Genomic DNA, 13,328 nt, shown 5'->3' with positions numbered 1-13,328 from the left:
ATTAGAAACTACAAATAGAAGTTGAATTTTTTTGGCTTCACATAACAATTCAAGGGGTCTACAATAATGAAGACGTCAAAGTCAAAAAATACGTTTTCTCAATATTCAAGTTGTAACCTTTTTCGAGCTGCAGATATAAGTCTTTCGAGCTGCAGTAGGTGCCTTTTGTCGCGCTACGTGTTTGAATATCGTGGCAAGGAAAGGATATTCGGAGCAATTCTAGGCGAGACTGAATTGGTTGACGAAGAATAACGTAATTAGAGGTTTATTGGATTCTGGATTCCTCTTTCAGGAACCATTTTTCGCACTGAATCGCTAAGGCAGATAAGTTATTACACATCAAGCGCTGGTGGATATTTAACTTCAAACCATCCTGATACCCCAAACACCTGGTACTTGGGCATTGGCAATTGAAAGTCTCAAAATATCTTCACGAGTTCTACATCATCTAAGACTCAATATTTAGAAAGTCGACAAATAGTGAACTGAGAAGTAACTTACACAATGTACAGAAAACCAGTGGAGGTTGAACATCAGAGGACATTTTTCTCGGGAAGAATCGTTTCTACTTGGAACGGACTAGATGACGAGGTGGCCACTGCAATGTCTACATATGCTTTTAGAAGCAGCATTCCCTACCACTAAATTAGGCTGCCGTCACTATGAACAGGACTGACAAACTCAAGTCATTTGCGCTTCTTGTGTTTGATTGCTGGCGTAGCAGCTTAACGAAGCGTTTGCATCTTCTTCCCTTAAAGCACGTTTCAATTTGCGATGACGTAAGGCTCATATCAAAGCATTAAACAAGAGTAGAAGCAGGCACAGACTTGTGTGATGTACATGACTCAGCGAAGCCTGAAGCATCCGTTCCTATTGAAATAATACACGGCGCTAATCGATCAAACATCAGTGAACTCTGCGTTGGATTCATCAAGAAATAAGAACATAAATATAAACAACTTGATTTTATCATTAAATTCGCATCACGTATGTTATGAAATAAAACTACAAAACGTCAAGCAAATATCTAGATATTTGTAGTACAAATTTTAACAATAGCATAATCTCACCTACAAATTTATAGTACATACGGGAATAAACTATCAAATGAGCATTAATAAGAATGAGATAAAGCGTTCCTACTAAATCTCTTGAACACGTGAAAGCATCTTTTGCAGGAATACGAAAACTCTCAGAGAGCAACACAGAAGCAACAAAAAAATAATACTATCCAGCAGACATTCCATAACCTTAAATTAAAATCTCAATAAGCAAAGAAACGACTTAAATTTTTGAAATGCGTTACATCAAATAATGACATTTGCTAACAATAAAACTTTAATTTCATTACAAATCATTCTAAACATAAATTGAATTCCTTAGAATCTGCATTAACAAGATTGTATTGAAACATCACTATAGTATAGTGTAGTGTGGTAGTATCGGCGCTGATGAATAGGCCAAGTTTGACCTACTAAGATGAAATATGGCCAACGAATGATCGGAAATGATAAAAGAAATTATGCTTCATCTCGCATCACATTATGAAAGTAGGAAAGTAGTAGTAGAAGGTATTCTGTGGTCCAGGCTTGCAGCTATATCCATTTTCATAATTTTAATATGTAGAAGTTTGAAACCTGCTGATAAATTGATGCATAGTTATGCATGATCGCTGTTTGCAACGATGAACAATGCGTATATCAGCCTTGAAGTCTGAATTTTGAGATGAAGAGACAGATCTAGCCGCCTTCAAATGCCATGGCGTCTCCAAGTTATGGTCGTCATCATTAATGATGTCACCGGCTGCCAGTCTTAGTTGTCGCGACTATTCACGCTCCGCCGGACGCGATCCTCGCCCTCATCTGAGTGACTGGTTAGCGCATGACTGGCATGGCGGTGGCCGTGCCGGTTGGAGTCGCGTCTGAGTCACGCCACATTTGCGTCACAGTTTTCCACTGAGTATAGAAGTTTAAACCCTGCAAACATAGCGTGTCAACATTACAACAATTACTGCTGAGCTGAATTACAGGGGAGTAGATAGGTATTTAGTATAGGGGTTTAATAAAGACCAATGCACACACTAGTTGAGCGATCACTTACAGATTTTCCATAAAAATTGGCGTCGCCGAGGAATGAGCCCCGTGAACCCGTGAAGGAAAACATCGGCAAGGGAACAGGAATAGGCACGTTGACTCCGATCTGGGCAGCAGCATGAAATTTAATCGTTATTAAAGAATCATATTTTTTTGTAACCTCGTATATGAAGTTCCACTCTACGCGAATTCCACAACCGAGAAGCACTACAAAGATGTTTCAGGGAGGAGTCGGAAGTTTATGCCATTTTGTCATATGACAAGCTATGCAACGAGATAATTCAATACAATGATTTTGTACATGAAAAGGAATACTAATAAAATACACCATATACCTGTCCCACGTCAATTTCGTTAGTGAATTTCCTTGCAGTGGCGCCGTTGGTAGTGAATATTGCAGTGCCGTTACCGTAAGGGTTGCTGTTGATCAGTTCAATGGCATCATCGAGCGTGTCTACAGAGACTGCCACGAGCACTGGGCCGAAAATTTCCTCAGTGTAGCACTTCATATTTGGCTGCAGTAATGAAAATTAACACGAGTGAATAATTTTATTGCTCTGTATGCCCCCAACCCAAAGTGTGCTTATGAGCCTGAGCTTCAAGTAAAACTGCCCAGAAGTTTAAAGCTTTAGCAGAGATTACGGTTACATTAATCAAACAAGAAGGAACATAAATCAAAAACATGAATAATCACGATACAGACGATATTTCTTTATAAGATACAAAATTCTTCTTCAGTTCATTTAATTTTACATTTCACTAGTAATAAATCAAAAAAAGCCAATTTACATTAACAAGGCTACCGTACGGTACTCGTTTTTTTGGCTTCTTTAGCAGATTTTTAGTTGAATTAAATTTGGATGAATCTCATATTTTGAATTTCAGCAAAAATATCGTACAAACAATTCATTTTCAAACATAGAATGAGACCTATGAGACGGCTTTTCATATAGTAATTTTATAGTTTAGAAATATGACCTTAACATCAGAAAGAATGGTCGGTCCAATGAAGTTTCCGTGTTCATAGCCTGGAACTTTGATGTCGCGGCCATCGAGAAGGCACTCCGCTCCCTCGTCGATACCGCTCTGGACCAGCGATGCGATCCGATTCTGGATTCGAAAATTATGATCAATATCAAGATGGTCGTGATGCCCAGCTCTAAAACGGGACTTTCATTACAAAACGGGCAACAAACAAATGTCTCAAGAATGAATAATTTTTACCATAGCAGGAAAAGAACATGAAATAAAATTGCAAGTAATTAATAACTGGACACTCAATAATACTCGATATCAATCCGATCAAGAAAAATTGTACGCAGACCATGAAGATTGGTTGAAAATGGGAAGATATGGCAGCTGCGAGTATATCCAGAAAGTTAGAAAACAAGTCGAAGAATAGTGACAATACTTGAATAGCATCAAAAATATGTACAGTCCCTTTTGCACATAATGCCTAAGTAATATCATTCTTGAATAATGGTTCTCCTTTTCAGCTCATAGTGAGAGAATTCGGACCATAGGCCGAATGAAGGTCTGTCTCTACTTTGCAAATCTTAAATTTCATTATGTTGATTACAAACTTAAAAATGGGAAAAAAACTTCGAAAATTATTGTTCACATACCTTGGCTTGAGGTGAGATGACGGGTCCTAGATCAGCTCCAGGCTCGTGCCCAGCGTTGACTTTCAGAGCCTTGGCTTTAGCGACGAGATCAGGCAGCCAGTTGCGTGCTTCGCCCACGAACACAGCTGTGCTCAGTGCCATGCACCTGAAAAACGCGGAAATCCGAATATAGGAGATGTACCAGATACCTAATAGCGTAAGTTATACCAAAACACTACTTAACGATAGCTTTAAATTGACGTCTAATTGGCTCCAGCATGCCGGTCGGCACGTTGAACATTTGTTGCTTTAAGAAAAGGTGAGTCGAGATGATTACAGCCCACCAATACATGAATATTCTAAACACATTATCCGTCATGTAACTAGCATTTGGGGACAATGACTAAATATTACAACATTAAATCAAAAGTTGAAAAAGATAAAATTTGCAGAATTGTCGGATTGTGACCATAAACCACTCGTTGACAATCCCGTCTGGCAGCCAGAACATCAGATTGTGAAGTGATGTCGCACGCTTTCCAGTGAATAATATCATAAGTAGGAACATGAAAATTAATAGCGATGTCTTTTAAAATATATAATATTTTAGGATATAAGGCAATACTTTGCACACCAGAGTTTTTCCCAAAGTTTATACACATATCAATGCCTGACCAAGAATTAATTAACGTGGATATTGCGCCCCTGCTCGATGATGCAGTTACCTCTGTCCAGCAGCGCCAAACGCAGCACCGACGAGTTGTGTGATGGTGTTGTCTTTGTTTGCATCGGGCATGATGACCCCGTGGTTCTTGGCGCCCATGTTGCTCTGCACGCGCTTCCCATTGCGACTTCCGCGCTCGTATATATAGCGGCCCTGCAACAACGTATAGATCACAACTGATGCACTGAAATATGCCAGTGATAACAAATACCAGATCAACATTTTTAAAGACAGCATAATGACGTTACAATTAGGATACTACTACTTTATTTATAAGATTATATAAGATACCGTATTATATTAGTAAGATTCAACAGCAAAGTTTGTCGATAATTAAACGTTAGTAAATTACGATGGGAGTGTCAGGAGCAGAACAAAGTTCATAATGATCATTGTCATGGTGTGAGTAGACTGACAAGCGTTTGAATCCATAGTAACAGCGACATGGCTGTGTGAAGTTCGGGGCTTGAGCCTAGTCAGGATGGTTGCATTGTGAACAATGAAGTCTCATATGGAAGCAAATAAAGCCATACGTTTATACTGCAGAGCAAATCATGTGAAGCTGTTGCTACGGTGTGATAGAGTGAGTGACAGTGTGACATCGCCTCTAACATTAAGCAGTACTGAATGGTAATTGATGATGAACACATTATATATTAAAGTTTGAAAATTTTAAAGGATTACAAGGAATTGTGAAAAATCACCACAGAGGGTGGGGCAACTTACAGCCTGATCAGAGCCAACAAAGGAAATGGCTCTGATGGCGGGATAGTCGCATATGAAATTGACGGCCTCGTGTTGGCCATGGATTACGTTGACGACGCCGTCAGGGCAGCCTGCCTCCTGCAGGAGCTTCATAAGCAGCATCGTGGCGCCAGGCACACGCTCTGAAGGCTTGAACACGTACGTGTTGCCGGAGACGATCGCCACAGGAAACATCTGTGCAGATCAACACATAGAATTAGAATACCGTCACCGCACTTGGCAAAAACAGCGTAATGAAATTTAAATGCAACGTTATATGATTGATGCAAGTTCATACATTATTCTTTCAAGAAAACTAGTGCAGTTACCGGATAAAAAAACTTGGTATTACACCTATTTTCTTCAGGTATGAAAGATATTAACCAAGAAATACATAGAATCTTTGGCTATTAGAAGGGTACAATAATGGTTCTCACCCATAGAGGGATCATCGCAGGGAAGTTAAATGGAGCAACACCAGCACAGACCCCAAGAGGCACTCTGTATGAGATGGCGTCCATGTCACGGGAAATACTGGGCATTGTCTCGCCTAGCTGCAGACTGGTGACGCTGCAGCAGTGCTCCACGACCTCTGGCAGGGGAGAAGACATTAGTTACTGATGGATATTATAGGTAATGGAATCAGTACGGTATGTCTTCAATTGAACTATTTATATAATTTAAAAATATACAATTTTCTTTGACCAGCCAAATATAATGCATATACCCATTTTCTCTTTCATAGGCAATTTGATTTTGTTAAGACTATTTCCTGATAAGTCAATCAAAAGTAAACAAATATAGCTTCTCTTATTAAAAAATTCTCAATACAAGAAAGAGTATACAAGACAGAATGAATTGAAAATAGATTATAAACAAAATCAACTCACGGAGACCACGTAGAACATCGCCATCAGCATCAGCATATGTTTTTCCTTGCTCAAGAGTCACAAGCTTGGACAATTCTTTCTGAGGATATAAAAGGAAAAATGAAATAAAAGGCCCAGAATCCTTTAAACTTTTCCTTACCTGCCTGGATTTCCCCACCTTCAAAATCTCCTTAAAATTCATTTTCAACTGCCTGGAATTTCTCCAACTTTAATGTCTTCTATGAATTAATCTTCTAATACCATATTTCTGCAAACTTCAAGAATAATAATTACCAACACAAAAAGTTGTGATAGAAGTATATAGGTCGCATGAGTTGACCATTCAGTACTAAATAAAATTGTATATGCTACCAGCAATGTTTTTTATAATTTGCTCCCGATATCTGAACATGATCTGGTTTGTCTGAACAACATTGAGGTTGACAAGACAGTGCCTGGATTTCCTCCAACTTTAATGTTCCTACAAATGAATAACACAATTAGTTGTAAAAATTTCAGATTTCAGCACGTGTCGATAAATACAAAATTGCATCTGCTACTTGCCATGTTTTTCTTAATGAGTTCCTGATATCTGAACATGAGCTGCTGTCGTGTCAGCACTGAAGTTTGAGACCAAGTCTTGAAGGCTTCCACTGCAGCAGAGCCTGCAGCTTCCATCTCAGCAGCAGTGGCACAGGGAACTCGTGTCACAACCTGCAGCAACAAGTCAAGTCACTTAAAATTAAACACAATAATCTAATTTGAAATTTGAATGGTAATTTAGTCTTTGATCTTATGTATTGTATTAGATAAATGAGTAGTATTTGAAAATAAAAATACATTTTGGAAGGTAAATAATTCATTTATTATTATCATCAACATATTCTTATACTTGACACACATAGCATTGAATCAAAAGTTAATGAGAATCAAGGGTTTGCTTATTAATAACCTGTTCAACAAACCAGTTAAAATTACAGTTAAATTTGATTAATTTAAAAATTTATGAGTCAATTTATGAACTACCATTCATTATTATTCAGTCTAAGACACTTGAGTTGCCACCTTTCTTGGTCCACCTCTGTCAAATAGAATATGGAAAAAATATATCTTGTTACCAACATAGAATAAATAATTAATTTGACATTTTAATGGGTTTATGTTCTGTAGTGTACTACTTCACTAGTGTCACATAACAATGAATAATTAAATGGCATATTGATGAATGTTATATTTCAACAGTTCTCTCAATTCATAGTGTGAAATTTCATACACAAATACTGAAATAGAAGTGAATTTAAAGATATGTAAGTGCTCATTGCTCAATTCTGCACAAATGAAACATAAAAACTTAGGAATGTACACTCTACAAAATCTCCATGAAGTAGGCTAACAATAAAGACACAAATAATTTATTGAAATTAGCTATTTTATCCAATTAGCTATTATTTATCTTTTTTATGTCATATGTCATGACATAGGTAACTCAAAGTAGGTATCATAGAAAGTTAAGAACCAGTTACTGGTTCACTTATTCAGCTTCAAAATTTTTGTTTTCATTTTTTATTTTAAAATTGGTTCTTTTATTTAATTATTATCTATTTTTTAAGTTATAAATTCTAACTCATTGCAAGCTAAGTCACTGGTTCACCAATTAACCTAAGCTTCAAAATTGTTGTTTTCATCTTCTATTGAATTTTTCTTAAACTTTGTTAGCTAATTAGAAAGAATAGTCTGAACCTCATTTGTTGCAGGGTTGTGAACATCCAAGAATTTGTCAGACTTGCTTTCCACAAATTGACCATTGATGAAGAGTTTGGTTGTGGGAGCTGCAGACGCCAATCCTCTCTTCACCATGCCTCCATACATCCTAGCCTGAAAAGTAAATCTTATATTACTAATATTGTTAAAAATGTACACAGAAAAACGAAGGTAGCAGGATGCTTATAAAAGAATATAAATTATCAGTGACATCATGAATACTATATAAATACAGAACAGTTCTTTGTCTTCAATTTCATTCAGTCCCTTAGGCGCCAAGCCAAAGTAGGCGGGCGAGGGCCGAGTCACGAGTGCAATAGAAGTTATAGAACTAAATACAATCCAACTATTGATAAATTGTTTTCAATTCAAGTATTATCAATGTCGTTTTAATTAAACTCACAGTCACAGGGTTCATCATCTTGAGTAGAGACATGACTTTTAACACTGGACCGGTGGTTGCCTGGCAAGAGACGTCGCTAGTATTGAGAATTAGTCGATCGTAGTGCTCAAGCGTGTTGTAACGGGAGCTGAATATGCACAGGCAATGTAAACCACCTGTACATTCTAGTTAACATCATCCGCTTGGCCACCTTGAGTCGAAAAATAAGTCATTACTATTAAAAAAATTCAGCACGTTCACCGGTATTCTTGAGGTACCTATAAATTTATTATCACAGTAACTGAATGGTAAATTAATTACTTCAGCGTAGGTCCAGTTAAGCAGTTTTCAACCATTAAATGCTCTCACTTTACGAGCTTGTAAGACCAGAAGCAAGACAGGCCGCGCAATGCATGACGCATGCCTATCATCGCCTAACTTCGCCAGACCTTGAATGATGTTTATACATTATGATTAACAGCAAAGTTTATTTTTAACATTTCACTGCGACGAGCTTTGTCAGATTTATTCTAGTCGTTCAGTTTCCAGTGGAGTGCAAAACAGCCTACTCCCGCCTTCTGTTTTAAATTTTTATCTTATTTTCAAGGAATTAATAGTCAAATTTATATTTACCATGCGCTGGGATAACCACTGATAAATATATATTTTTTTCAATTCGTCCTGATTGGAACACTAGATGACCAAGTTTCAGAAGCCTACTGAGGACCCTCAGCTCCGTTCTTTACAGACTTTGAAGTCCTCAAAAGCGGAGGCTCTTTATCAACATTACGCGTTTAAGCCAGTGACGAGAATTTATTGTTCGTTGTTAAATCGATTAGTTTTGGCTGTGCCCCCACGTGCTCGATTACTTCTTTTGTGTTGTTCATTCATAATCCTAGCTATGAATGAAATGAATGAAAAAATGAAATAAATAATAAGAAAATTGTCAATAAGAAATACTCTTTGGTCTTCAACGAAACCTGCAATCCTAGCTATGTACATTAACAGAATAATGATAAATGTCCCTAGCCAATCTTAAGCTACCATAACGTGACTTGTGTTTGTCATAACCTTCGACATCTTTCCAAGAAATTACGGCAAGGACGTTGCCTCACTTCCTGATAAAGTGTCAATATGTTAATTAATTTGTCATATATGAGCAATAAAGAAAATTGTTCAGCAATCGATTATATTTTGGTGAATGCGAAGGCAAGAAGAAAAGTGATGTGCATGTGGGTGGATGAAGCTGGTGTGTTTGATATCAGAAGTGATCATAATATGCTTGTTACCGAGTTAAAAATGCATGATACGCATGTGAGAGAGCTGGACAAAAAATGTAAATGGCGAGTGAAAGGTGTGGACTGGGATAACTTTGGTGCGAAACTTACTGATACAGAATGGGAAGTGACAAGTGATGTGAATGGTATGAATGAACAACTCAAGAAATGTATGAACGAGGCTGCAAGGGCCGCATGTGCAAGGACAACTAAGAATAAACGCAAAAGCCGAAGAATTAATGAAGTCTGGTGGAGTAGTGATGTGAGAGTGGCAAGAAGTGAACGAAAGAGATGTAATCGAGTCTGTAGGCAACTTCGGAAAAAGAGGCATGAAAGTGAGGATTGTGAGCAGGAATATCAGGAAGCATGGCAGAGGTATGAAGAACAACAGAGAAGAACCAAAACTATCATTAGAAACCATATTGTTGAGTATGAGCGAAACAGAATAAATGAATTCGTTATGAAGGGAGAGAGAGGTGGACGCAATTGGTATGCATTCCTAAGAGGGGACAAAAGTGAAAGCGATCTGAGAGTGGATGGGTTGAATGTAGAAGGAGTGTATGTAACTNTGAGAGTGTGAAGAGATATTTGGAAAACGTGTGGATGATGAGGGAGAGGAGGAGGATGATAAGAGTGGAGTCTTGAGTGGAGGGTTGAGAGAGGGGAGGGTGGGAAGACGTGTGAACGTGCCGAATTGTTTTAGTACGTGGTTTTAATTTTTTTGCGATTGTCAAATTTTTATATTTTTTCTTAGGACAGCTGTGAATATGGTATATTTGAACTTTTTTGTTAAAATAAGAGTGTGAACTTTTAATTTTTTTGATGCTAGTAAAAGTTTTTTTAGGCAGCGTGTATGACCGATTTAAAGGTCGTGACCGTAGGTCACCAAGCACCCCAATTCCAATTCCGATGTGCTTATGTACGATTAATCATTTGAAAATTTCAAAACTGGCCAGACTAAGTTACTACAAAATTCTACGAAGCGAAATTTTGATGCGGGCGATATCTAAAATGGAATTTTCATTAGAAGCGCATTAAAGCTTCCCTCGTCCCAATAAAAAGTAAGGAAAACGTTTTAAAATGAAATGCCGAGCAAAATTTGCGTCAGCATGCCTAACGCTCTCTGGAATGCGTTAGCGTTCTACAGTGAGGCCAGCCTTTTTCCGTCACGTGTGTCCGCGTCACGTTCTACGTCCAAATATTTTACGTCCACTGCGTGTGTTAAGGATTGCTATTATTTTTAATTAAGAGACTTTCACAACGAAAGCAAACGCAGCTTGTTATAACTGAGTCCTAAAACGAATTGTAAACCTAAACTGAAAGTTCTAATGTTGGTCTCAATTGGACATTTAATGTTTGAACATTTTATAGCATCATATCTTAAAACTGTTGTATTTTTTACGGTGACAAATGAGCGCAGATTTGCCAAAAAAAATTACGGTAGCGTGAAGTATTCACCAGAATGAGCGCTATCAAGTGATTTAATTATATATGGCAAATTAAATTAATTACCAGCTGAGATGCGTGATATTAAAAATTTTGATTTCCATCAAATAATTTTTAGCTAATAAGAATTAAAGTTATGCAGACGGCATAATTGCCGTCTATTTACATTGCTACAAACCACTAAACTGCGAATAAACTATAAAGTATTCATGTTATCATTACTAATAAAAGTAACACTAGTGAAAGTCTGCCAATTAATATAAATGGTCAAGATCTTGTATTTCAGAATGATGACCCACGACAAATGGCTTCTTGAGGCTATAGATCGATCAATCACAGCTGAGTATACAGTTAAAGGTTCGTATTGCTCGAGGCCCACAACTTACTTAACGGATAATTTGCTCTGTTGTGTGCTGCATCCCGCCTCAGCCTAGGGTCCTCGAATCGAATAGACGTTCTCCAACGGTTGCTCCCTTCAGTTGCAATCCATCTGTAAGTGAGTGCGGTTGTACGTCAGGTGCTCCCGGTGACCTCAATGAACGTTACGCGCCGCATAGTTATCTCACTTGCTGCTTTCATAGACAAGCATTGCTCCACAGTTAATGATAATTTCTTCAAGTGTTTGCGTTTCAATCGCCTCAATAGATTGCCTGTTGACAAAGAACTATTGTAGTGGATTGGAGAAACAGATGACTCGGTGCCAGAGAAATTATTTGCTTTGAAGTAGAAGCACTTGCTTGATATGCAGATAACGGTACGTGGAAGAGGTCGCGTGATTAGTGGGGAAACTGAAATTTGCCTCGAAGTTGGATAAAAGTGAAAGGGTCCATTTCATACATTAGTTACACTTAGAAGATTTTGTATTGAGGATTATTTTGGTGAGAAGAAAAATTTACTGTAATTTTTAAACCCGTTCGGCACTGACAAAGGCCAATTTTCTACTCTGCGTGTACAATGTACAATGTACTTTCCTCGTCATCTGTAGAATCAAATATTGATGCGTTGAATTGCAATTGTGAATATCTCATACATGTATGCATCATACCGAGTATTAAAATAGCCACATCCAGTATAGGGAACCCTATTTTCTAAACATTCAACTCAATAACTGTTACGTCAAACAAATTTGGCCGAACCATTCTCAGTAATTCAGCTTTAGTCAAAAACAATTACAATTTCAGTTAACGGCACCTTTCATACATCAAGTTAATATGGACTAAATTCTATTTCGAATTTGATCGACTGCCCTCGCGAACGACGTGTTTAGTGAACTCTGCCACTCTCCAACAGCTTTATTAATTCAAACCTTAAACCGCAATCGCAAGGAGACATTGTTAATTAATTAATTAATTAATTAATTAATAAATAAATAAATAAATAAATAATAATAATTATTTATTAATAATTAGTAATTAAGTTACAATAAGTTAGATAGTAGTAAGTAAAATATGAATTAATTAATTAATTCATATTTCTCGTTCATGCCGCAACGCAACACTTGAGAAACATTGTTGTTGACGTGATGCACGCAGCACAAGGCCGGCGCGTCTGCGGTGGCAATATTTACATCCGCCTGGTGCTATTCAACCACGCAAACTTGGCCAATTTTTAGTTATTAACGAACGTGGAGATTATCGATATTCTCGCCTATTTTGTCAATTATTATATAGTGCATCACATCCTTATATTAATTTATCAATTCACGTGAATTGATAAATGAATGAATTGATAAATGAATTGAAATGAATCAATTCACCTGTCTACAATTCACCTGAATTGTAGACAGGCAGATAAGGGAAATATTAATAGACCTGAAGTTTATTTTGTTGCAAGTGCAAAATATTAAAAATATTAAAGACTGAATACGATCTCCTTGGATCAATAGTAAAAATTTAATTCCCTATTTCAAGGTTACGGCCCTCATTGAACTTATGGATTAGAAAAATATTGTTCATCGTAATTAATAATCGATGGTAATTAAATGATAGATGGTAATTAGGAGCGATGACTCACTCTCATTGACCATAGTTAAGCTTGCGGATGACCAGACATCCTGTATTGTGGTGTCGCAAGCCTACAAGCATCTCTTTTTGTAAAATAATAATAATAATAATGCTCTAAATTCAAGGATTAAATTATGTGTCATTGTTATAAGGCAATATATGCCATATCTAACATATACAGGTTATAGCCACAAAAATGTTCTAAAATTATCTTCGAAAGCATAAGAGATCAAAGCAGCAATAATTAATAAACCATTAAAACGTTTATAGTTATAGTTTAATCGTTTATAACATTTCAAGAATTCTGATCTCAAAATATCAGTGTTTCCCTTATGGCTTATTCCGTCTAGCCTCCGGGTGCCGGCTATATATGGATGAACAGATTCTTTCCATCAACTTACGACTGGATTATACCGTTCACTTAC

At 37.1% G+C, this 13,328-nt stretch overlaps 1 protein-coding gene across 1 annotated transcript; it reads right to left on the bottom strand.

Annotated features, from left to right (window-relative positions):
- Nucleotides 1–1,014: 1,014 nt before the first annotated feature.
- On the bottom strand, nucleotides 1,015–8,665 carry LOC108682134 (probable methylmalonate-semialdehyde dehydrogenase [acylating], mitochondrial). The gene is made up of 12 exons (XM_018171250.2): nucleotides 8,199–8,665; nucleotides 7,775–7,909; nucleotides 6,599–6,748; nucleotides 6,056–6,134; nucleotides 5,603–5,757; nucleotides 5,148–5,360; nucleotides 4,423–4,574; nucleotides 3,719–3,863; nucleotides 3,072–3,203; nucleotides 2,429–2,608; nucleotides 2,101–2,199; nucleotides 1,015–1,976 (listed from the first exon to the last, which is right to left on the bottom strand). The coding sequence occupies exons 1-12, from the start codon at nucleotides 8,229–8,231 to the stop codon at nucleotides 1,875–1,877; spliced, it is 1,575 nt and encodes a 524-aa protein (XP_018026739.1). The 5' UTR covers nucleotides 8,232–8,665; the 3' UTR covers nucleotides 1,015–1,874.
- Between the last annotated feature and the right edge of the window lie 4,663 nt (nucleotides 8,666–13,328).

This window comes from Hyalella azteca, unplaced genomic scaffold (genome assembly GCF_000764305.2).
Source record: "Hyalella azteca isolate HAZT.00-mixed unplaced genomic scaffold, Hazt_2.0.2 contig13234, whole genome shotgun sequence".
NCBI lineage: Eukaryota > Metazoa > Arthropoda > Malacostraca > Amphipoda > Hyalellidae > Hyalella > Hyalella azteca.
This window is presented reverse-complemented; position numbering and strand designations above follow the sequence as displayed.